At 45.6% G+C, this 26,107-nt stretch overlaps 1 protein-coding gene across 1 annotated transcript in view; it reads left to right on the top strand.

Annotated features, from left to right (window-relative positions):
- The window catches only part of CPPED1 (calcineurin like phosphoesterase domain containing 1), a 102,365-nt gene that overhangs the window by 41,793 nt on the left and 34,465 nt on the right, over nt 1-26,107 (top strand). Inside the window, exon 3 of the mRNA XM_077773328.1 lies at nt 25,564-25,986. Within this exon, the coding sequence (XP_077629454.1) occupies nt 25,564-25,986 (423 nt within the window). The remainder of the gene's footprint in view (nt 1-25,563; nt 25,987-26,107) is intronic.

The following is a 26,107-nucleotide window of genomic DNA, read 5'->3' as shown; positions in this document are numbered from 1 at the left end:
GGTGGCTCAGTAGGTTAAGCATCCGACTTCGGCTCAGGTCATGATCTCACGGTTTGTGAGTTTGAGCCCCGCATCAGGTTCTGTGTTGACAACTTGGAGCCTGGAGCCTACTTTGGATCTGTGTCTCCTTCTCTCTCTGCCCCTCCCCCATTCATGCTCTGTCTCCCTCAAAAAATAAATAATAACCATTAAAAAATTTTTTTAAAAAGAAATCATTCTTTACCCTGAAGTCTTTAAGATATTCTGTTTTATTCAGAAAGCTTAAAAAGGTCCTTATATTTTGGTGTTTGTTTTAATTCATTTGGAATTGACTTTGGGGTGTGGTGGAATAGGGATCCAATTTTATTTCATTTTTTGCTAGTTGTGATTGCCAGTTACCCCACCCCACTTAATGATTAGTCTATCTGTGCAGACAATAGTTAGCATGGCTGGCCTGAGACTCTCTTATAAAGGCCTGTCCATGCATTTGGCTGGCATCTGGGAACCTGGATTTTGGGGGTGGGGTCCCCACCATTCCCAGAACTGACGAGGGCCTCACTGTGCCTACACTGTACAGACCACGTGGTTCATGCAGAATACCCCGTTCTGTTCTGTGAGTCTGGAATGTTGTGTGTGCTAGGCAGAGGCTGTCTACGTGACCAGCCCCCAACAAAATGCCTGACATGGGGTCTCTGAGGCGTTTCCTTGATAGACATCATGTCATACATGTTGTCATAGATCATTGCTGGAAGAGTTGACCACGTCCTGTGTGTCTCCACTGCGAGATGACTCTTGGAAGCCGGTGCCTGATTTTCTACGTCTTTCCCCCTTTTGCTGATTTGCTGTGTATCCTTCGCTGTGATAAATCACAGCCATGAGCATGACCGTGTACAGAGTTCTGTCCCGTGAGCCCTCCTAGAGTCATCAAACCTGGGGGCAGTCGTGGGAGCCCCCAACATGCTTTCCCTGACAACATTGCAGTGATTCTGAGAAGGAGCTATTGGGCAGTGTTCTTAGCTACTCTTGAACATGAGTTTCTCCATCTAAGGATCTAGGGCCCCTTCCCCGGTTTCCTGGCACATACCCTCTGCCACTCAGTAAGTGATAATTAACAGCCCTAAGAAAGGAGCAGATAAAGTGCTATGCTGGTTTGGAGGAAGGTGTTAAATATTCAGCAGTAAATCTTTCAGGTGGGTATATTTTATGCTTTTTCAATTAGTGAAATAAATTGTGACTGCCGGCCTTAAATAGATATGGGAGAAAATGTTTAATCATCTTGGAATATTTATAATTCCTTTACTTTCTTCAGTTAAGAATTTTTCCCCTTCCTAATCATGTCTTAGAATTTAAAATCCCAAGATTATTTAACATTCTTGACATCCCTAAGTATGTGTCATGCTGTGGGCTGAATGTTTGTGTCCCCTGCATAATTTATATTTTGAATTTTGGTCATGAATGAATTTTGAACTTTGAAAATGCATCTTGAAGTCCTAACCCCCCAGTGGGATGGTGTTAGGAGGCGGGGCCTTTGGTAAGTGATTAGATCCTGCTTGGGAAGCCAGTGCGGTTAGTGCTTTATAAAAGGGACCCCACAGAGTTCTCCGCCTCTCTCACCACCACGCAAGGCCATCTACGACCCATGCCGGCACCCTGGTCTTAGACTTCCATTCTCCAGAACTGTGAGGAGTAAATTTCTGTTGTGCGTAAGTCACCCAGACTGTGACACTTTTGGTAGCACAGCCCGAACTGAGACATGTCACTCTGGGATTTCTGACTTAGCAAGCCACCTGTTCAACCACTTGCTTTTATTCACAGTATGTTTCTTTAGACAGCAGTTCATGATTGGTTCCGTGATTGCATGTTTTGTAATGTTTTGAAAGACACGTCTACAGTAATTGAAAATATTTTTCTCCTACAGGTATTATTGTTTCTATATATTGCTCTATTCCTTTGTTTCTAAGAATGTCTCTGTTTTGTCATGTCTTACATACTCCTGACTCTTATTGACCGTAGACACAAGGTAAGCACACTTAGAACGATAGGCATTATGCGCTAGAAGTTATAAGCCGCAGCACAGTTAACTGTGAACCGGCCCATAAAGTTCCAGCCATTGTCTTATCTGTCCATTCAGTGTCTTTTGTCCCATAGAAATTCACATGCCTGACCAGGCTTTCGGTAGTGAATTTTTCTAGTGGCTGGTGCGAACAGACCGATGGTGTCCAGCTAACTAGTTCCCCTAATGAGGGGAAGCGGATAATCATGCCCATTTCAAAAACTGCTCTAAATTGAGCTTCATGTCTTAGGCCTTACCCCCAGTGAGTGGGGGTCCCTTTACCGCTCGTAAGGACTGCCATCTCCCTCCATTCCTGTGCGATTCTCCACAGCTCTCCATAAACAGGTCTGTCTCGATTCACTTATTCTACAAAAAAAGCGCCCGAAGGGATTTATTTTTTTCCTGCTCATTTTTTAAAGTCTGATATAAAGCTAACCGGACAGTCTCTGGTGTCATCCATGAGGCAGACAGTTGTTCCCGATGATTTATGTGGTTTGCTCTGCTTCCCACTTTGTAGTAAGTTTCATCCAGCCGGTTGTCCTTTGTTGTGCTTGGGTCCCCTTATATTCCTTTGCCAGGCAATCCTCCCAGTTAAGAAATGGGAATGTTACTCGGTACAGCGCTGGCATTTTACATCAGCAAAGCAGACTACTTATCAAGCATGGTCAATCAGTGTGGGCCCTTAGCCTTTTCTCTCTTTTTTTAAAACGTTTCTTTATGCTAGGAATTTACCCCAGGGATACAGGAGTGCTGATGCACAGGGGCACATGGACCCCAATGTTCATAGCAGCACTCTCAGCAATAGCTAAACCATGGAAAGAGCCTGAGTGTCCATCAATGGACGAATGGATCAATAAGATGTGGTTTATCTATACGATGGAATCCTCCATGGCAATGAGAAAGAATGAAATCTGGCCATGTGTAGCAATGTGGATGGAACTTGAGGGTGTTATGATAAGCAAAATAAGTCAGGCAGAGAAGGACAAATACCATATGTTTGCACGTATAGGAGGATTAGGAGGAACTTGACGGAGGAACAAGGGGGAGAAGAAGGGAGGAAATGGTGGGGGAAAGGGAGAGAGGCAAACCATGAGAGACTCTTGAATGCTGAGAACAAACTGAGGGCTGAAGGGTGTGGGGGCTAAGGGGGAGATGGGCATGGAGGAGGACACTTGTGGGATTGAGCATTGGGTGTTATATGGAAACCGACTTGACAATAAACTATTTGTAAAAAAAAATAAAAATAAATAAAATGTTTATTTTTGACTGAGACAGAATGTGTGTGTGTGTGCGCGCGCAAGCAGGGAAGGTACAGAGAGAGAGGGAGACAAAGAATCCAGAGCAGCCTCCAGGTCTGAGCTGTCAGCACAGAGCCCAATGCGGGGCTCAAACTCATGAACCGTAAGATCATGACCTGAGCCAAAGTTGGACACTTAACCAGCTGAGCCACTTGGGTGCCCCAGCCTTTTCTCTGGCTTCCAGGACATCACTCAGGAAAGTGTTCGGCTGCAGGGAACAGCCACCCCAGTGTGGGCGGCATCAACAAATAGTTCTGCAGTCCAGCAGCCCAGCGGCACCCTCAGGGTCCCGTCATCCCTAGCATGCTGGCTTCCATCTTCCTGCCCGTTTCTGTGGGGTCTCAGCATGGCTGCATCGGCCACATAGCGTTCCGTTCCCCTCTCACCAGGAGTGCAAATGCTGCTCGGACTGCACCCTCTGTGCTCACACCCCCACCCCCACCCGGCCCTCATCCCTGCAGTCAGATCAGGGCCTCATGGCCATTCTTGGACTCCAGGGAATCTTAGAAAATGGGGAGGAAGCAAGTGCTCATTGGCATGGACCGCTTAGAGTCCTTTGCCGGGCACAGCGCGGGGCTGCCCTGAAGATTAGGCTTCTGTGCGCAAGGGAGGAGGGAGAGTGGGTACGGTGTGCATAGTATGGCATAGATTCGTATCTTTGGGCTCTTTCTCTCCTGTACCACACCACGCCCCCAGATGGGTATCACATAACCATCAGGATTCTGTCTGAACATGTCCCCTCTTTGCCCAACTCACTTACATAGTTTCCCCGTGAGCAAGGGGGGAAACCCTATCTACTTAAAAGAAATACAAGGTCCACAGCAGCCTGGCTCTGCCCACCTCCCATGGTGTGATCTGTTGCACTGTGCTTGACTATGCTCTGCACCAGCTACTGTCCCGTTTAACATCTGCATGCTTTGCACTCTCCTTTCCTGCCACGGGGCTGGGCGCCTACTGTTCGCTCTGCTGAGAATCCGCTCCCTCAGTCCCCTTCTTCCCAACCTTCTCCACTGGCTCCAACCCCTTATCTACAAAGGACAGAGTTTCAAGTACCCCTTCCTTCATAACACTAATAATAATTCTAATGTTACATTTGTATGTGAGCCCCTGTTATGGTCCTTATCATCAGTAGACAGTACGCTCCATGAGAGCAAGGACGAGACATAATCACACTCAGGATTTGTATTCTCTAAGAATGCCTTTGGTGCAGGCTTGAAGAGAAAGTGGCTTAAAGTACGACTAATTTTTTTCCTACATAAATAACAAGTTAGGGCTGTCTGGGTAACTCAGTTGGTTAAGTGTCTGACTTCAGCTCAGGTCATGATCTCATGGTTTGTGAGTTTGAGCCCCACATCGAGCTCTGTGCTGACAGCTCCGGACCCTGGAGCCTGCTTCAGATTCTGTGTCTTCCTCTCTCTCTGCTCCTTCCCTGTGCATGCTTTGTCTCTGCCTCTCCACCAAAGTAAATAAATGTTAAAAAAAAAAAATTAAGTCTAAAAGAAGGCAGCTGCTGGTATGAAGTTGCTTACCACTGTCACAATCAGAGCCTTTGCCACGCTCTTGTGACTTTCCCCATGGTTGCAAGATGGCTGCTGTAGCCCAGCCATCCCCTCCATGTTTAAGAGAAGAAGGAAGGTGGGGAGGCAGTACCACTGACACATGGCCCTGTCATCAAGAAAGCAAGAGCTTCCTGGGATCCCCCCAGCCGCTTTCTTCTTGTGTCACTTTGCCACTTCGCCACTTCTAGCCAGAAAGGAGCCCAGAAACCACCCTCTGTACTGGAGGCAAACAAGGGAGAAAAAGGGAAGAAAAATGGGGGTTAGGTCAACACACCAGTACTGGTCCACCCCACCCGTTTTCCCAGCGTGCACTTGAACAAGTACTTTGGTATTAATGGACAGGTAGGAAATACTTGCTGTGATTATTTGTTCATTTATTCATCCCTCATCCGGGGTGAGCCAGTGTCCATCCCTGTATCCTACGCACCCATTTTCTTATTCTCACCACCGCTCTGGTGAGGCAGACATTGTGGTCCTTATTTTGCAATTAGAAACGGACTCTCAGGAAGGATAAACGATTGGCCTAAGGTTGTGCAGCCCAGTAAGGGGCAGAATGAAGACCCCAGCCCCCTCCCTCCAGAGCCCTCTCCCTTCCACAGTGACGCACTACTTCCTGCGGTGATTACAACACGTCTCCTGCCTTTGACCTTTTCCTACCAGGGAGGGGGCGGGGGCAGCGACTATTAGCCTGTCAGAGCTCAGCTGCTGCATGAAGCATGTATTGGCAGAAGCAGTTTGCTAAGAATATTGCAACAGTAATTTGGGGTGATTTTATCTTTAGGGTCTAATAAGGTGACTTTCGTTCCCTGAGCAGGTTTGTAATTTCTGGCACAGGTCCTTAGATGGTAGCCTGCTTCATAAGCATTTACCCAGCAGTTAGTCCATACTCTCGGATTCTAAATCATTTGCATCATCTTTCGCTGTTTGAGTAGGTAAGATACTTTGCCCTATATTATTCCTGAAAATCCCAGCATTCTTGCTTCAGAATAAAGAAACAGTGATCATCTATATTCATGTCCTCAGCTTACAGCTATGCATTTATGAACTAAAATATTCGGAGGCATTTCATCCCCCCAGCATGCTTTTAATAGTGCGTGTGGCTTTTTTGTGATTATAAAAGTAATAGATGCTCAATTGAGAGAAATTAGGGAAGAAGAATAATGAGAAACATTACTTATAATTTTATACCACCCAGAGGCAATAACTATTAACGTTTTTGGCATATTTCCTTCCTAATCTTTAAAAAAAAATTTTTTTGCGCAGCCGAGTTCATACATTATTTGCAGTGCTGTGTGCTGTGAGTTTTCACGTAACGTAAATAAGCCTCTCTGTTAGTACAGGGGTCACTGTGAATGGCCCGTAATGTCCCTTCACTAACAACACACCATCTTTCATAGTTTTTAAATGTGCACTAACCTAAAACAAGGGCCCCTTAAGTAAAAATATTTTCAATATTATTTCCCATGCCTTTAGACAGAGACATCTTCCTGAGAGATACACTCCTGGATTGGTCTCTGAATTTTTTTTTTAAATTTTTTTGGTAATGTTTTATTTATTTCTGAGAGAGAGAGAGGCAGCGTGAGCAGGGGAGGGTCAGAGAGAGAGGGAGACACAGAATCTGAAACAGGCTCCAGGCTCTGAGCTGTCAGCACAGAGCCCGACACGGGGCTTGAACCCATGAACCGTGAGATCATGACCTGAGCCGAAGTCGGATGCTTAACCAACTGAGCCACCCAGGAGCCCCCGGTCTCTGAATTTTAAGAAGATTGCGTAACTGTGTTCTGGGGTGTCTTGTTTGATTGCTCTCCCCTCGACTCCAGCAGTGTTCCTTTTCTAAACGTCCAGTGTCTTCCTCATGTTGTGGCTCACGTGATTGGTGCCTGTCACGCTGGCCCATCTTAGGTGCCTTGATTTCCTCCTGGCCAGCGGACACTAGGGTGCTGACCTCAAGTGCAGATTTATCCAGACAACAGTGTGGAAGTATGCCTTCTGTTTAGCGCCTGTTTAGCGCCCCTTCCTCGTCTTGCTCTTACAGCCTTCTGTCCATGTGGCCCCCACATGGAGTGGCTTCCGCACCCCTGAACCGGGGGCCCCGAGGGACATGCACGCCAGGCTGGCTTCCCAGCCACTGAAGCACTTGTGTGGGGAGGAATTACTGTGGTTTCTTCCACGGCCGGGTCGAACGCCCAAGGTTATTTGGAGACAGTGGTTTTTGTTGTGTTTGGTTTGGTTTTGCATTTCAAGGCCTGAAAAACAATTTTTTCTACTCTCTGAAGTAACGTTTGCCACAAACAGATAACCCATCAGAGCAGAGATTTTTTTTTTTTAACTTTTTAGAAAAGAGTTATTTTGCATATTTCCTTCAAAAGACATCATTTCCGGGGCGCCTGGGTGGCTTAGTCGGTTAAGCGTCCGACTTTCGCTTGGGTAATGATCTCGCGGTTCGTGGGTTCGAGCCCCGCGTCGGGCTCTGTGCTGACTGCCGGCTCAGAGCCTGGAGCCTGTTTTGGATTCTGTGTCTCCCTCTCTCTCTGACCCTCCCCTGCTCACGCTGTCTCTCTCTCTCTCCTAGAAATAAATAAAAAAATATTAAAAAAAAAAAAAGACATCATTTCCTCTCAAGTCGAATGCGTAATTTCAGGAGTACTCTGCAGGGCGTATCCAATTCTGTGTTATACAGAAGAGTAAAGAACTGGTACCCTGTGTTCTTCCAATTCCCAAGCCCTCACCTTTGACCTTTCATCTTCTTTCTCTACACATGTATGAACCTGCATGTTCACATGTATGTGATTGTGTCGTTACTGTCGAAAAGCCCACAGTGCTTCTAGAGTTTGCCAAAGGCTGTTCCCAGCCCAGAAGTCATTGCTGCCTTACAGAGGCTCTAGAGTAACGGTTTTCCTGCGGATACCTCGCCTGTCCATGGACAGGAAGCCTGTGAGTCTACTGGCTTTGTGTGTTGAGTCCAGTCCGAAGGCCCATGACTAGCCAAGCATTGGCAGGAACTTCAGGATCCTTCTCTATTTTGCTCTGTCATGTGTCGGGGCATGAGGAGGCCCAGGCTTCTTGAGGAGGCTGGTCTCTTAGAGCACAGGGCAATTATCAACCAGCCTTGTGTTCCTCTCTTGTGTGGAGGAGGTCGCGGGTCTGGGGGCATGGGGGCCGCAGACGCCGTGTGGCCATGAGCCTGGTCTGCGGCTGCTCCGACTGAGAGCGAGCACAGCCTTTGCCTTGCGCATGCCTTCACTCTTGCTTTTATTTTTATTTTTTATTTTTTTTATTTTTTTATTTTTTTAATGTTTTATTTATTTCTAGGAGAGAGAGAGAGACAGCGTGAGCAGGGGAGGGCCAGAGAGAGAGGGTGTCACAGACTGAAACAGGCTCCAGGCTCCGAGCTGGCAGTCAGCACAGAGCCCGACGCGGGGCTCGAACCCACGAACCGTGAGATCATGACCTAAGCGAAAGTCGGACGCTTAACCGACTAAGCCACCCAGGCGCCCCTTCACTCTTGCTTTTAACCCTATATCTGGCTCTTTATAGAAAATACTTATAAAGGAAGGCTGCCCTTCCCCCTCCGCGGCTGACCGAGCCAGCCCCCAGCCAGCACCCTCCTTTGTTGGTGGATGTGAGTCGTGCCACGGATGTTACGGTGTGAGCCTTGGATTGCTAACACGCTAAAGGAAGATTCATTCAAATCCTGATCCATCTGCTAACCGGCCTTCTACCTGCATCCACACCCGTGTTAACAGTGTATTGTTGGTGAGCATTGGTCAGTCTTACTGTCACGATGACGTTTCCCGGGTACAGCAAGATGCCAGCAATTTTTCTATTTTGAAAAATGAGCAGATATTTCAGTCCTGCGGCGGGTGCCCCGGGTGCTGAGAAGATGAGCACCATGAAGACATAGCGGGGTTCCCGCCAGGCTTCCCTTTCTGCTGTCCCGTTCTGGCCACCACTCAGGTGCCCGTGAGCCCCTTTGCTGCACGGCTCCAGTGTCCCTTTTCTTCGCGTGGCTCAGCCGGCCCCTCTGGCCCCTGCAGCCCGCCGTGGCTAGTAGAAGTCTTTGGCAAGGCCAAGGCAAACTGCCCAGACCCCACCTGGTTACTTTTCATGCTTCAGGAGCGTTGTGGGCAGTAAAAGCCTTGCAGCCGGTGAGGTTGTTTGCAGCCTCGGTCCTGAACACGCCCATCCCTGCTGAGAACCCTTCAGGCGCTGTCCATTGCTCTTCGCATCCAGACAGGTCCCCGTGGCGGGTCACAGGCTCTGCTGGGTCTGGCGCCTCCGGCCGTCCCGACTGGCTTTCAGTTGCTCAGTGGCCTGGGTCCCTTGGACATTCTGCTCTCACACATACTGTTCCTCTTGCTGGAAACTGTTCGCTGTACCCGGTCTCCCTTCTTCCCGCCCCTGAGCTCCTGCCTCTGCTCTAGGTACCTGCTATCCAGCTGCCCAAGTCTTTGCTAGGCTTGTGTCACCTTTTCACCGAGATCGTCTCTGATTTTAAAATTGCAGTTCCTCCCATCCCCCCCCTGCTCTCCCCAGCACCTTCCTACTGTACTTTTCTCCGTGACACTCAGTGCCATTTAACATCCGACATACTGCACTTACTACCTGTACTGAGGCTTTCTCCACTAGTGTGTAAGTTGCACAAGCGGAGGGAGTTTTGTTTCTTTGTTTTCATAGGAGCTCTCGTGCCCAGTACAGTGCCTGGTCGAGAGTGGGTGTTTAGGAGATATTTGTTGAGCCAGTGGGAAGACTCCTAATTCTAAGTCACTCCCCTGTTTTCTTTGAGGTCTTCTCTCTGGGTTAGAATTCACTTGCTTTTAAGTACAATAACTAGAAGTTTCCAGACACCGAGAGCTAAAATCTAAAGGTATTTAAACCTTCTCTCCTCTATGGATAGTGCTCAGCCGTATTTGGTGGTGCTGCACCCAGTTTTCTGGTGATTGCTGGCACTGGGGTTGGTTTTCTGAAGGTCCAAGCCACCCTAGACATAAGGGAGACCTACGGCCCGTATGCCCACCTCACGGCGGCCAGGCCAGAACCCTGGCAGCGAGCTCAGTCAGGCTTCGAGGGCCCAGAGTGTCTTATGTCTCAAGTGGCAGGTGGTCTGACCATTCACACCTCCCGTGGGACCAACGCTCTGGCCCATAACGATACCCAGGCCTACCTGTCTTCTACCACGGGGCCTCCTCCCTGGGGCATCTGCAGGGGCAGGCCCCTTTTAAATCTCTTGTGGGAACATTTCGTCAGCACATGTGCACAAGTTCTGGACAGAGAGGGACGTCGCACTGCGCCTTTGCAAACACACCGCATTCCCTTCCTTTATTTTATTAACATAACTAATATTTATATAGGGTGTGCTGTGTGCCAGGCATTGTTCTAAGTGCTTTGCAAAGATGAACTCGTTTAATCTTCATAACAATCCTACATAGCAAGGCAATATAATTATACGTGTTGTTACACTGTGTGTAATTCATCTTTGGGGAAGGGGCACCTGGGTCTGGGTGCAAATTGCTTTATAGTCATGGCCTGCTTATTTTATCTCTTCGCCCAAGGGATGGAAAGGGAAAAATCATAATCATTCGGTAGAGTGCACCAGAAGGGCAGATTTTCAGGCCCTTGAAAAGGAGTTGTACCAGGGTCCTCCACACTTCTGTATACTTGTGACGGCAGCGACCTGAGTATTTCCACCCGACCCTCTGCACAACATTCCCCACTTCTTCTCTGCTCGTCGGCCAGGGCTCATGCCATTTTGTGTCCTGCCATCTTTCTACATTGCCTGGTGTTTGAAGTCCGGTGCCAGGTGTGGGAGAGCAGCTGACATGAGGCAGGACAGAGGAGCCCGTTAGTCTCTGGCCCTGGTCAGTCTCCGCTTTGAGGCTGGCGTTTGCTTGGTGGTCTCCGTGGGGTGCACACCATGGTTTGGGATCCCCTGTGTTCAGCCCCCACTGCCCTCCTCACCTGCTCTGATGAGGGGTCTCGTGGGAACCCTTTAGCCAGTCAGAGGAGTTGAACTACATTCTAGACATTTAAATACCTATGGGGACAAAAAGTGATGTTTTTAATTATAATTTATATAGGATATGGAATTGCTATTTTTAGTAACCAGAACAGTGTTATGATTTAAGATCTTTCTTCTTTGACTTGGTTTTTCTACTTTGTCAACATTATGTAGGCATGCAGATTAATGAGTCAAATTATTGTACACAGACCGTGATGAGAAGGGGCGGCTCACTAGTCCTCACCTGGCCGTGGCTTCCTCCCCATCGGCAGCCGCCGTCTGTGATTTCAGCTGATGATGCTGATAATCGCTTCCATACTTCTAAATAACATGCTTATGGTTGCTGTTTCTGGAGCCACTCATTGTTATTTATTGAATCTGCATCTTCGTTAAATTTTAATTTTTGTTACATCAGTGTTAAGTATTTATAATAGTTCCTCTATGTATACATTATCTTAAACATTATTCACAACCGAGCGATGTTTGTATGCCATGATTATTCTTCCTATTGGTTATTTTTGTGTTTTTAAAATAATGTCTTCATCTTTTAAATGTACTTCTTCAGTCTCATTCTCTTCTTCCACAGGCAAAAGTGCACAGGAAATCTGTCATTTCCTGTGAATAAATTTTAAAATGTTGGGCATTCTGTCAGCTTCAACTTCTTAAGCTTTGTCTAGGAGAAAGTTCTCCATTTCCTGCCTGATTGCTCTAAGCCTGCTGACAGCTGTTTTCTTGAGATTTCCATCCCCATTCGAGGAACTGCCTACCTTCACTCTCTCTCCTGTTGGATCCCATTTCCTTCCTTTTTCAGATGGATGACTTTCTCTTGTAGCTTCTGGAGAAGAATTTGTATTTCTCCTTCAGAAAGATCCTCATTCTAGCCTCACATTAAATTGAGATTGTGGTAGTTCAGCTGGGTATAGAATGTTAGGTAAAGAGTCATTTTTCTCTCAGAATTTCAAAGACTCAGCTTCCTTGCCTTTGCCCATGCAGAACAGATTTTAAGATGTTCAATTTCATTCTGATTCTTGACCCTTTCTAAGCAAGTGGAGACATGTAGGACCTTCCCTCTGTATCCAGGGTTCTGAAATAACAGTGTGATATACTGTGGTGTGAATCTGCTTTTATTTATTAAAAGTCTGAGGCCTTCAGCTCTGAAGTATTGGTGAATTATTTCCCTCAGTGATTTTTTTTTCTCTATAGTCTCTGGTACTCATGTTTTTCAGATGTTGGACTTCTTATACTGGCCCTCAAATATTGTCTCCTTTTTATCCTATTTCCTTGCTTATTCTACTTTCTGAGCTATTTCCTCAACTTTATCATTTAAGCCTTCTGCTGAGAGTTTCATTTCTGCTACCATCATTTTAATCTTCAAGAGCTTTTTTGGTCATTACTCCTATAATTGTTTGATGGATGCACTGTCTTCTTTTCCTGAGAATATTGTTGATAGTGTTTTTCCTTCTCCAAATAGTCCTTGTTCCCCCTGTTTTGATTCTTTGCGTGTGTCTCTTATATTGATTATTTATAATAATCCCTGGCTTTCCATACCTGTTTGAGTACATCACACACATACACACACACACACACACACACACACACACACACACACAGTGCAGCACTGTACAAATGATTGGACCTTTTGTTTTTTGGGGGGGCCTCGTGTCCTGTGATCTTCACCATAGGACAGTGAAGATCTTTTCTCTTTGGCTCTCACATACCTGCCTCACGGTAGATTCTTCCCTCCTCTTATTCGGGGGTGTGTGGGGGGGGACTGCTCTCATTCTGAAGGCCTATGGAGGAGAAAGGCTGTACTCACAAAATTAGGGTAAAACCTTTTATCATAATTGTTCTGTCTTCACTATGGTATCCCCACTCTCAACTGTACCTGCTGGCTCTCGGAATCCCCCTCTACTCTTTACAAAAACTAAAGCCCTCATCTACCGAAGTATGAAGGGCAGTGGTCCAACTCTCGGGAATTTCAGGGCATCCTTCCATTTTAGCTCCCTTTTACTCATTTCTGAGGATACCTGTCCCCACAAGTGATTAGGCCTTTGACATATCTATAATACAAATTAGATATTTCTAATTTCTTTACTTTTTTTACTTCTTTCTAAAATTGAGGTTTCAGGGGCACTTGGGTAGCTCAGTTGGTTAAGCATCCAACTTTGGCTCAGGTCATGATCTCACAGTTCATGTATTTGAGCCCTGCATCAGGCTCTGTGCTGACAGCTCAGAGCCTGGAGCCTGCTTCGGATTCTATGACTCCCTCTCTCTCTCTGGCCCTCCCCAGCTCATGCTCTCTCTCAAAAAATAAATGTTAAAAAAAAAAAAAGTAAAATTGAGGTTTCATATTAAAAAAGTAAGATGCAGCTAATCTGAACTGAAGAGCTCGAACATGCACATCCACCCTCAAACGCCACTCACATCAAGAGAGAGAACCTTTGCCACCTGCCAGGAAGCTCCCTCGTGTTTCTTCATCAGTAAGCTTTCTGTCACTATCAGTTGGCTTTGCCTTTTCTTGAAATTTGTAACAATGGGATTGTACATTTTGTACTCTTTCTGGCTTCTTGTACTGTGTGTAATATCTGAGATCCATCCATGTCACCGTGTGCAGCGACAGCTCATTCTTTGTGACTGCAGCATAGTATCTGTCTGATGATTGTATTGCAGTTTACTGGCCCGTTCCACTGCTGATGGCTATCTGAGTCATATCTGTTGGGGGACTTCTATGAATAATGCTGCTATGAATGTTCTTACTCATGTCGTTTATTAGACCTGTGTACTCCCTTCTTTGGGGACAGTCCTGGGAGTGAAATTGGCCGGGTCATCGGGAAGATGGAGGTTGAGCTATGGTAAATCTCTCTGGAGGGCTTCACAAAGGGGTTGTACCAAGCCAGCTGCTTCTGCTCCATTCCCACGTTCAGCTGATTATTAAACCTTCTGAGTGAGCGGAGTCCACGTGTTCACCTGCTCTCTGGTTTCCACAGTTCTGTGGCTGTTCCCTCCTCGCCTCTCCTCTTTGTCCTGAAGAGTTGACTGTCTTTGCAATACAGTGTGTGGAAGGAACAGAGTAAGTGTGAGGTTCCAGTCCGCCATCTTTAACTGGGAGACTCTTAGGACTCGAAGAAGGCTTTTAGTTCTCAGTCTCGCCAAACGTGATCACTCTTATGTTTTCTTGGAGTCATTTCTGCTTAAAGGTTTTATAGAAACAAGGCTTTATTGCTCTCAGCCTGTCACAGCTACTCCAGACTTTGTTTTCTACATTCCTCATGGCCAGCAAAATGACAAGACCATTCTGATTCCATGTCTTTAGCATATAAAAATTAGTAAAGAACACAGACTGAAGGTATGGTTTATGAGGTTCTTTCCCTTAAATATTTTTTCCCGAGTTTGCAGTGTTCAAGTCTAGGCAAATCTGAATGCCCTAATATTTAACCTTGTAATATTCCAAGTGTGTGTTCCAGGTGTTTCCCTCACCGCTGGGACTTCTTCCCCACTTTGGCTCGGGTACATTAGGGCTAGGAGGCACAGGGGATCTCCTATAGCCCTGAATTCAAAATTAGACCATGTTTTACCCAAAGAACGGAGGGTGCATGTTGGTCCCCACCCACCCCCTGGGCTTCTTCCAGTGCCGAGGTGGCAACAGGCAGGGTGGAGATGACTGAGGAGTCCCAGACACCTTCTTTGCTCACAGTGGTGGTGACCATGCCAGCAGACAAGATGGTGCACACTTAATGCCTGAGGTGCTCTGAGCTCCCAGGTTCTGAACGTCCCATCCATTTACTGCTTGGGCCCCTCCCCAGGAGACCTGACCCTTGGTCCTCTAACTTATCCCTTTACCAATCCTTCTTGTATCATAGAACCGGCAAGACCACATTTCTTTTCCTGTGGCCATAGTTCACGTCATTTGATGTGTTTTTACTCATTAGAATAGTGTTAGTGTGAGGAGGGGCCTCAGTCACCTGGCCACGTAGCCAGGGTATCAGTACAGTAGCAGGTGCATCAGGATGCAGTAATGCCAGTGCTTAGCACACGGTAAGAATTCCATGATTGATAAGTGACATCTTACGTGTTATTTCTTCTAGAGTTGAGTGTCTGAGTATCCTAGGAGAGTTATTTGCTTCACCTGGTCTAATTCTCCTATGCCCTTGGCTCTCCTCACTCTTTGGCGTCCCAAGAATGTAATCAACTGAAACAACCTGAAGACCCTTCATCTTTATTTCCCCTGCTGCTTCATATATTGAGATATGTTACCTGAAAACCACTAATTTAGTACATTCTCCTTCCATTAATGTAACAAATAATATTTTTAAGTATAGATAACCACATAATTACACCTTTACCAAACCTCTAATCAGATGCATTTAATACTCATTTGTTCACGTAATACATTTCTCTCTTCTATATCATATTAAATTCGCTTGTAATCATTGTTACCTATGGGCATAAATAATAGTTAGGTTCTTACACTAACTGGTAAGAGCATTTTTGAAAGAAAGTAAAGACGCAATTTGGCAACACTGACAGAAATGTCAGATATTTTGCTGGGAAGGTAAACATTGCAGTTGGGGAGAGGAGCGTGATTGTAAGTCTCAGGGTTCGGTGAGTACATTCATCTGTGTTGTGGATTAACTAGGTTATTGTGAGGTAGCCTGAGACCAAATCATCAGTTACAGTGTTATTTCTGTGACAAATCCTAGTTGCTTTCCAAGTAGCCAGTTTAGGAACAAACTTTTGCACGCAATACATTTGTAAAGTGAAAACCATTCTAAGAGGTTTACCAATTTTTATAATTCCAGTGCCTCCCTCCCCACCCCCCACCCCCTGTCTTTTTAAAAATACTGCTGGATGCTCCAAGGGGGATACTTTACCAAACGCCAAATGTTTGCAAGTTAATACATATGTATTTTAATGTTTTTAAGTACAGAATTATGGTGAATTCAGAGAGTATAGAGCCTCATCTTTATTGGGGAAATGACATTACTCCACCCAAATGGAAGGCTTCAGTAAAAAAGGCTTTGGTATCCAGAATCTCCTCTATAATTCCAGTGATTTCCCTGATGCCTTCGGCAGCTCTGACAGTTTGGCCCAGGAATTTGCTGCTGTGTATTCCCTGTTACCCCTGGCTGGAACACCTGTCTGCATGACCAGACTGGACCATGTCAATAAGTCTGGAGTATCCCTCTATTTAACACACTTTTGGATGTACCAACCATATCTCGTAAATCCAGGGGTCAAGTCGTTTGTTGTCAAAAGGCTGTGAGGGTTTTTCACTCTTTATTATCACTTGGTCAGTGGTTCTTTGATGGTCCTGTGAAGACAGTCCCCAGCATTGAGTACAAGTGTTCTCCCCGCCACCCCCCTCCACCAGCAGAAGCCTTGTGTGCGCGTCCAAAGCTCCGTGAGGAAGGGACTGCATCTGTCTCCTTCATCACACTGCTCCAGGCACCTGGCCCTGTACATGCTACGTCATTGCTTGTTTTCCAGGCACTGGACATAGATATAGCGGGCTTTGATTGCTGCTTTATACCTGGACAAATTAAGTCAGCACACAGTTGAGTAAGAAGTGGTGCTGTGGTGACAGGATGGTGGCTGTGTTGAAATAATACATGGGAAGTGCTGACCTTGATGCCCTGGCATGTAGAAACTCACTAATGATAGCAAGGGGCACATTCATCACTGCTTATTGCCAAAAAAGAGCACAACTGATTGGTCAAAGAGTGAGGTTTAGGATGCCTGTCTCCCCACTCCCCAAATCCAATGAACCCTCTGAGACAAGCCAGTTCCCAGGCCAGCCCTCTGTAGCATGCAGCTCAGCAGTGGGTCCCCATTCCCTCCCCACAGTGACTACAGCAAGTCCTGGTTTGCTCATCCCTAAACCATTGGAATAGAACAATGGATTGAGGCTATACGAATCCAAAATAGCATGATACCAAAAAAAGAAAAAGAAAGAAAGAAAGAAAGAAAGAAAGAAAAGCTTCTTTATGCTTTACCTTTGAAGTAATGCAGCTCCCTTCAAATTAAACATTTGTCAAGAATCATGTCATTTTAGAACTGGTGAAGCTGATGATGAGTAAAATACAGAACTTTTCATGCTCTTGCAAAGCGTCACGGACCCTTGAGCTGCTAAGCAAATAACACCAGCCTGTTCCAGGAGTAGTTTTGAAACAGGCAAGTCTTGTATTGGGCAGGGATTTCAGCAGGTGCCTCTCACATAAGATGCTACATCCACCCATTGAGCCTTCACAGGGTGATGTGAGGGTCAGGTGGGATGAGGAATAAGAAGGTGAGGCCAAGCATCCAAAACTTTGAGTATTTTGTGATTCGGCGAAGTGAGCAATTTGATGGGCTGGTGACCTGGCTGGGAAAGCTCGTGACCTGGCTGTGGGAACAGATTGTAAAGAAGCACAAGTGCGCGCGTGTATGTGTGTAGAAGTTGGACTGCAGCTGGATGTAGAAGATGCTGAACCTTCTCAGAAAGCCTGGACTGAGGAGAAAGAGTTCTGAGGTTGCCCAGCTGAGAACCCACCCCGGGGATTAGGGAAAAGAGGGAAGAGAAGGAGGAGTGGGGTGTTCTGTGCATATCCCACTGTCTTGTTAATTTCTGCATTCAGCCCATCCCAAATTAGACCAGATTCATATCTATCAACCAAGTGTCTTCACAAAGAAAATGCTGCTGCACAGCCCAGCCTTGGGGCCATGTGAAATCCCTGAGAGCTGGGGCAGGCCAACAAGACTGGGCAGGTGTGAAGGGGGCTGACCACGTACAACAGCCATTTTCCAGACAGGGAATTCTTGCCCATCACAGACTAGTTCATCTGCCTCCCCTGCACCTGTCTCGGCCAGAGAAATCATCTGGTTTATAAGTAACTAACTGTTCAGAGTGTGCTTACTTGGGCGCCATATTGATTTTGTTCTTTTCACCCGCCACTGGTATTGAACTGACAAGTCCACTCCAGGTCCCCCTGAATGAATAGACCATTTCATCACCGGCCTGTTTCTGTGCTTGCTAAAGTTGTCCTGCTATTTAATTTAAATTTTCCTGACAGTGGTTGAGCACATTATCATCAGCTCTCGTTTGAGTTCTTGTGCCTACAGGGACCAGGGAATAGAGAAGTCTCATTTTCTTTAACTAAGCAACAGTCTTTCTTGTCGATTTGCTACAGAGAACATTGGTTTGCTTGTTGAAAAAAGAAGAAGAAAATCTTACTAAAACAGTAAATAGATTCATAACACTGTTGAAATCTATTCGCAGCATCTGTTATTTAGACAGCCTCCACGGAGGAGAGAAAATGTTTTGAAGGTCTCAGAGGTGGATGGTTTTCATCAGTAGTTTTCTGGTGGAATTTTGCCGTCACTGCATTTGCTGGCCAGGATAGGGATGGTTAAAGGGAATAGAAACACACAGTTTTCCTCTTCATTTTTTGCTCTGCTTTTTTCTGTAGCCAGGTCGTACTCTATGGGGCTTTGAGGCAGCTTCTGCTCTCCTTTGTCCCCAAAGGGGAAAACAAAATATATTCATCATGGTTTTTCATGGTTGGCAGGTAAGCACTCAAGTTTTGTGGTATCTGCCTGCATTTCTGGTAGAGATATGCTGTAAGTGGAACACAGCGTTATTTCCCTTCAGAAGATGGAGCCCTAATCTATTGTTGAGTGTTAGGAGTTCTTTATATATTCTGGATATTAATGCTTTATATGATATATGATTTGCAGATTTTTCTCCCATCTTGTGATGCACAAAAGTTTTAAAAATTGTCATGAAGTTCATTTTATCTGTTTTTTTTCCTTTTGTTGCCTGTATCCATATCAATACATCAAGTTTTATATTGAAATAGAGCAGTTGGTTTTTACCTTGAATCTGTTTCTTTCCCATTCTTTTTTTTTTTATGTCAATAAATGATATGACCTCCCAGTTCCTGAAATGCCAGGAATTATGTTTAAGTCCATCTTCTGTTTCTCGTGACTAATACAACAAGGACTTCCATTGTTTCTACCCTCTAAATATCTTTCAAATATTTCTATTTATACCTCTCATTCTTCATTGCTAGTATATATGCGGTTAATTTTTGTATAGTGACTTTGCATCCAACAACCAAGCTAATCCTCCCTTATTAAGCTAGAAATCTTTTTAAAAAATAGATTCTTTGGAGCTTTCTACAGAGACAGTCATGTCCTCTGAGAATAGGCAGTTTTATTTTCTCTTTTCCAATCTGTATGTTTTTTATTTCTTTTTTCTGGCCTTGCTGCACTGGCCAGAACTTCCTGAGTGATGTTGAATAGAAATGGTTAAGACCAGACATCTTTGCTTTGTTCTCAGTCAGAGGGGAAGAGCATTCAGTCTTTTACCATTAAGCGTGGCATTAGCTACGGGTTTTTTGTAGATGTACTTTATCCAGTTAAGGATGTTTACTTCTTTTCCAAGTCTACGAAGAGATTTTATCAGACCGTGTATTTTAAGGCTATTTGCAAAGAAAGACGATAATGATCTCCACCTTAATGAATAGTGACAGGTTACACATTCCATGGTGCCACAGCATATTAAAAATTCAAAATTTGGGGCGCCTGGGTGGCTTAGTTGGTTGAGCGTCCGACTTTCGCTTAGGTCATGATCTCGCGGTTCGTGGGTTCGAGCCCCGCGTCAGGCTCTGTGCTGACTGCCAGCTCAGAGCCTGGAGCCTGTTTCAGTCTGTGACTCCCTCTCTCTCTGACCCTCCCCTGCTCACGCTTTCTCCCTGTCTCTCTCCTAGAAATAAATAAAACATTAAAAAAAAAAATTCAAAATTAATGGGGTACCTGGATATTTCCTTTGGTTGAGTGTCACACTCTTGGTCTTGGCTCAGGTCATGATCTCACAGTTCATGGGTTCAAGCCCCCTGTCAAGCTCCACCCTGATAGTGCAGAGCCTGCTTGGGGTTCTCTTTGTCTCTCTTTCAAAATAAATAAATAAACTTTAAAAAAATTCAAGAGTAATGACTAACATAAATATTTTTTCATAATCTCTATAATGTTTTCTACCTCCTGGTTTTCTTTTAACTATTTGCATTTAAAAAAATTTTTTTAATGTGTATTTTAAACACAACACAGGTTCCACACCACCCTTGTCAGTCCCATCCAGAGCGCTCAGCAGTTAGCAGGTGTGTACTGACATCGGGTCCTTCTTCACGTTGGCCGCCGCCTTCTCTCGGTACCCACTTTTCAGCAGGTGCCCCTCATCTGCCGTGGCAACTCATCCAGAAGAGTTCTCCTCCCTCCTTTTTGTTTTTTGTTCAAGTGTAATTAACATAGTGTTATATTAGTGTCAGGTGTACAAGATAATGATTCAGGAATTCTCTACATTTCTCAGCGCGCATCACGATAAGTGTCCTCTTAATGCCTTCATCTCTTTCACCCGTCGCTCTGGCCCCCTCCCCTCCTCAACCATCAGTTCTTTGTATTTAAGACTCTTGTTTTTTGTTTCCTTTTTCTTTGTTTGTTCCTAAATTCCACAAATGAGTGAGATCATGTGGTATCTGTCTTTCTCTGACTTACTTCACTTAGCGAATGGCAAGATTTCCTTCTTTTTTATAACTAATATTCCATTTTTATATACATACTACATCTTCTTTAGCCATTCATCAGTTGACCAGATATGGTTGCTTTCGTATCTTGGCTATTTAAGTAATTCCGAAATAATCTTTTTGAGTTCATGTTTCTGTTTTCTTTGAATAAATACCCAGTAGCGGAACTACTGGCTCAGGTAGTATTTCTGTTTTTAATTTTTTGAAGAACCTCCATACTGTTTTCCACAATGGTTCACCAGTTTGCATTCCCACCAGCACTGTAAGTGGATTCCTTTTTCTCCACATCCTTGCCGGTACTTGTTATTTCTTGTCTTGGTGTTGAATAAGTTCTTAAATAATTTGGACATGAACCCCCTTATCAGAGATATCATTTGCAAATATCTTCTCCCATTCCATAGGTTGCTTTTTTGTTTTGTTGCTGGTTTCCTTCACTGTGCAAGTTTTTTTTTTTTTTTTTTATGTGGTCCCAATAGTTTAATTTTGCTTTCTGTGTCCCTTGCCTCTGGAGACATATCTAGAAAAATGTTTCTGTGGCCAATGTCAAAGAAATTACTGCCTCTGCTCTCTTCTAGGGTTTTCATGGCTTCAGGTCTTATATTTAGTTCTTTGATCCATTTGGGTTTATTTTTGTATATGGCGTAAGTGATCCAGTTTCATTCTTTTGCATGTAGCTGTCCAGTTTCCCCAACACTGGGTGTGGAGGAGACTGTCTTTTTCCCATTGGATATTCTTCCCTCTTTGATCGTAGATTAATTGACCATATAAGCATGGGCTTATTTCTAAGTCTTTCTGTTCTGTTCCATTAATCTCTGTGTCTGTTTTTGTGCCAGTTCCATACTGTGTTGATTACTGCAGCTTTGTAATGTAACTTCAGTTTGGGATTGTGATACCTCCAGCTTTGTTCTTATTTCTCAGGATTGCTTTGGTTATTCAGTCTTTTGTGGTTCCATACAAATTTTAGGATTATTTGTTCGAGTTCTGTGAAGCTCACACAAACAAATGGAAAGATTCCATTCCCATGGGTTGGAGGAATGAATATTGTTAAAACGTCCGTACTACATAAAACAATCTACAGATTTAATGCAATCCCTATTTCCAAACAAAATAGAAACATATTTCACAGAACTAGAACAAATAATCCTAAAATTTTAATGGGATCTCTTTCTCTCTTCTCAGTCCTTTCTTGCCAGTTTTCTTCCTTCTCCAAAGTCTCTTCTTTCCCTGAGTACCTTTCCATCCTTCCTGTGAAGTGCAGAGCCCTGCTCATTTCTTAAGAAACTCATGGAAGCTCCGTGTCCTTGGCCAAGGTAACATTTTTTCTTTTCCTGATGCTAGTGAGGTTTGGCTTTGGGCTTTGCTATTAATAATATGACTTCTTTAGAAAGTACTACCTTCTATTAAGATGTACTAGCAGCTCTGTTAATAATACTAAGGGGTTATTGATGTCCTGACCCGAAAGACATTCTGATACATGCAGAAGAAAGTGTGTTGAAAATAATGCAAATGTTTTCCTTAAGCTTGGCTTTTTGTAATCGAGAAGTTACTCCTTTGCTTCTAAATTCTTACCTAAAAATTACTCATATCCCTGGGGAATGTTTTCTTTCCTTCAGAAATGATTTATTGATTGCTGTGTGCACACTGTGAGTCACCGGTCAAAAAGAGAGAATTCAGTACATTCGGGTGTGGGGGTGGAGGGAAAGACAGCTAACGTTTTTGCAACTCTGTCTGTAAACTCTGGAAATCATGGTCTTGGTGTGAATCCTTATATTTACCCTCTAAGGTATGGAGGTCACCATCTTCATCTCACACACGATGTGACCAAAGCTCATAGGAACCAAATGACTCACCCAAGGCCACGTGACTTATAAGGGGCAAGAGTTACGGACCAAACCCAGGTGTCCTAGACCTCACGTCTACACCATGCCTCCATGTTAGGGGTGTAGAAAGTTCTGGAAAAGCTTCACGAGAGAGGCTCATATTTGACTGAGGAGATCCAGGAAAGTTGGGTTTCATGATTTTTAACAGTTTATTGCGGGATATTTGTGGTTTCGCCTAAAGCAGGATGCCTCCAAAGTTTGGAAACGAACATTCTATTACTGTGTGTAATTGACAGCTCTTCAGTGTAGATTGCTTGTAGGCAAGGTCTCCTTTCCCTGTTTTGACCCAACCTTTCTCCTAAGGTGCTTTTTTGTGAATCGTCATTAGCTCTCCGATCATCATTTGTGTCAGTGTGTGAAGGGTCGTGATGAAATGCCCTTTGAAAACCAGGAATGGGAGACACTACATCCCAGTGTGTTACCCAGTCCTTGTCCTGTGGATCAGGATGGCTCAGAGAAGTCACCCTGGAAGCTAGGATCTTAGTCTGTGACCAAGACACTGTAATGAGAAGCAGCCCTCTGAGCTGGAGTCCCGGGTTTAACCCCTGACTCCCCACTGGTTGTCAGACCGAGTTGATGTGTGAGGACAGCCCTTAAAACAGTGCCTGGCACATTGCGAGTGCCAGATAAGTGTCCCCACATCTGCATGAATGGAAAGAAGGGAACATGCATGGTGGCTTTGGGATTTCTAGAACACCGGTTAAGGAAAGATTAGCCTCGGTTTGTGGAGTCCCTTGGAAATGATTTATCACGTTCCAGGCCATAAAGATTCGTCCTCCCTTCCCATTCCTCCAGATGGGAGAAGAACTGACCAGTGGGGTCTTAGAGGGGGCTCTGTAAAGTCAGCACGGGTGCCCACAGTCCAGGTTCCGCTAAACCAGCAGCGTCAGGAGCCCCAGGGCCAGCCCAGCCCAGCGAGGAGGCAGACGCTGGCTGTGAGCTAATGCCCAGCACCACTGCGGGAGGGCCTTTCTGGTCCCTGGTGCCAGGCAGGACCTGCTTCTCCCCTGGAGAACTCCCCCTGCGGCGGGCAGCCCGCTGACCCCTTCCCCAGGCAAATTCCACTCATCCCGGAAATTGGGTCGCTTCGAAATGGAGCTGCCTGACTGGCCTCTCCTGAATCTTCTTTAAACCTTAGGATCCTGGAACTAAAGTCACCTTTAAAAAATCACTTCTTTTTAATAAAAATGGAAGTTGGTACATAAGCTTGGAAAAAGGAAGGAAGGAAGGAACTTTTAAAATGTAATATAAAGGATTTTAAACTGAATGTGGAAGTCCCCCTCCCTCCCTACTTCTGTCTCCCAGATTTAACCAAAGTCAATAGTTTCCTTTACGTCTTCGGAGAAATTTTATCCACCATACATGAATATGTGTAAGCCTTTTGAAAATTTACATGTGATTTTTTTCCTCCATGCATTTACCTTTTTAACTTAATATATTAATGATCTTTCTGTTGAATCAGTGTAGATCTACTTCTTTCTTTACTTTTTATTTATTTTATTAGAATGCATTGTAAAGCTATGTCAGTGGGATATGGGAATTCTGAACTCTTCCCCATCCAACAACATGGCTAAAAGTCAGTGCACACCAAACTTGGCATAATCACAGGAGAAATAGAATCATTGACAATTATGGTGGAGACTTCACTGAGTCTGTCCAGAAGTGACACGGATCAGCAGGCCAAAGGCAAGGCCATGAACGGCACCGAAGATTTGAATCACCCCTTGCCCAAGTGTGATGGGGTGGAGGTACGAGGGGCCCCCACATTCCCCAGTTAGAGAGTGTGCATTCTTTCCAAGCCCACACTGGGTAGCGAGAAAAACTGGCGTCTATAAAGGAATTCTTGGTCCTGCTAATTTCTTGTAGCTGGAACTCCTGAAACGGTTTTCTCTCGTTTCTCTTTCTTCCCCGAGTCTGTTCCAACCCACTCCTGCATCACGCCCGCCTATTGTATGACCTTCTAGACTGAATTCCTCTCTGCGTTAGGTCCTCCTTCTTAACTGCAGTCTTTTTGCAGAGACCTTGTGGCCTCCTTTTAAGTTCACGATAGACACAGAACATTGGGTATAGTTTTCATCTGCTCATGGCAAGGTTTTCCAGGTGCCTTTCCACTGTCCCTGGGGAGACGGGGCTGCTGTTTTCTCTCGGCATTTTCCTCCTGCTGTCTGTGCACAATATTGAGCATGTTCCTCAGGACTCATGTGGTGCAGGAATCCTGTTCTCCCACCTTGCTCTTCTCCGCAATAATTCACGACATGTGATATGGATAGTGTGCGCCTATCATTTGCTGGACCGGTTGTCTGACTCGCCGGTGGGAGGGAAAGATTCGTGTCTCTGGCTCACAGCTTGCCCCAGTAACGAAATCGGTGCCTTAGACACAGTCCTCAGTAAAGATTTGTTGAATGAATTAGCACAGAGGGGCTCAGAAAACCACACCGAACAAAAACAACCAAAAACAGATCCAGAATGTCGTTGGTCATTTCAAATCCCGTTCATTAAAGTGTTACTCCATTATGACAGGAAGTGTGGAAACCAGGAATCTGGAGGAGGGAGAACTCTCTGTCCAGACCATTATCTCCGTACTGAATCCTGTGTTTCTGGGGTAGGACGGAGTGAGACACACTTAATATTTAAGACGCTGAGCCTGTGCCCGTTTTCACACCGTTAGTAGGATATAAAAGTACCTCTTCCCCTGGATGGGGTGTGGAGGTGGGATTTGCCAAGATGCACAGACCAGTCGATCTGGCCATTTGGGTTCTAAGAGTTTTTCCCGCACAGGTGCTCACACAGTCTGCAAGGGCATGTGTATGGTAAAGAATAACTTTAAGCGGCAGTTGGTTTGGGACTAGCGTTCAAAGCGCGGTGCCCACACAATAGGGGGTGCACATGATGACCCATTGAGATCAGACAGAAAAGCTACAACTATTTTTCATTTGAATAAAAGAAATGAAGCCTCACTAATATTTAATATTCACTAATATTCAATATATGAATGTTATCATATGTTATCATATATCATCAACTCTGTGAGCAACGTTGGGCAGATGGCCACTTAGACACGGAATGTCCTCGACGCCCCGAGGGAAGGGGCCAGAGGTTCCTGCCTCACTTGCTGATCTGCTTCTAACATACTGTTTGCAGCGCCCACACGCCCGGTTGTGTGTATTCCTAGCTCGTGCTCTCTCGTGTTGATGCACGAACAGCCGCGGCCCTTTCAGACGTGACCCTCACTCTTGCAGGGACGCCCTGGCGGAAGGAGCAGACGGCGGACTTGCAGCGGGTGCTGGCCCGTGTGGACAGCGACATCCCGCTGGTGCTCGTCAGCGGCAACCACGACCTGGGCAACGCGCCCACTCCCGAGACCGTGGCGGAGTTCCAGCGGACCTGGGGCGACGACTACTTCAGCTTCTGGGTCGGGGGCGTCCTGTGCCTCGTGCTCAACTCCCAGTTCTGGTTCGATGCCTCCGGGTGCCCGGCCTTGAAGCAGGCGCAGGACCAGTGGCTGGACCAGCAGCTGAGCGTCGCGGGACAGCGCGAGTGCCGGCACGCCGTCGTCTTCCAGCACATCCCGCTCTTCCTCCGGAGCATCGACGAGGACGACGACTACTTCAACCTCACCAAGGCCGTGCGCAAGGAGGTGGCCGACAAGCTCATCAGAGCAGGTAGCGCCCTGGGCCCCGGGGGCTGGTGGGAGGGCCGTCTAGAGAGGGGGCTTCCAGAGCCTTCTCCCACCCCCCACCCCTGCAGCCTGGCAAAGCAGAGAGAGGATGGGGCTTTGGGCAG

The sequence above is a fragment of the Crocuta crocuta genome, unplaced genomic scaffold (genome assembly GCF_008692635.1).
Source record: "Crocuta crocuta isolate KB4526 unplaced genomic scaffold, BGI_CrCroc_1.0 scaffold16, whole genome shotgun sequence".
Classification (NCBI taxonomy): domain Eukaryota; kingdom Metazoa; phylum Chordata; class Mammalia; order Carnivora; family Hyaenidae; genus Crocuta; species Crocuta crocuta.
The sequence above is the reverse complement of the archived record's forward strand: the minus strand, read 5'-3'. Positions and strand labels throughout refer to the sequence as shown.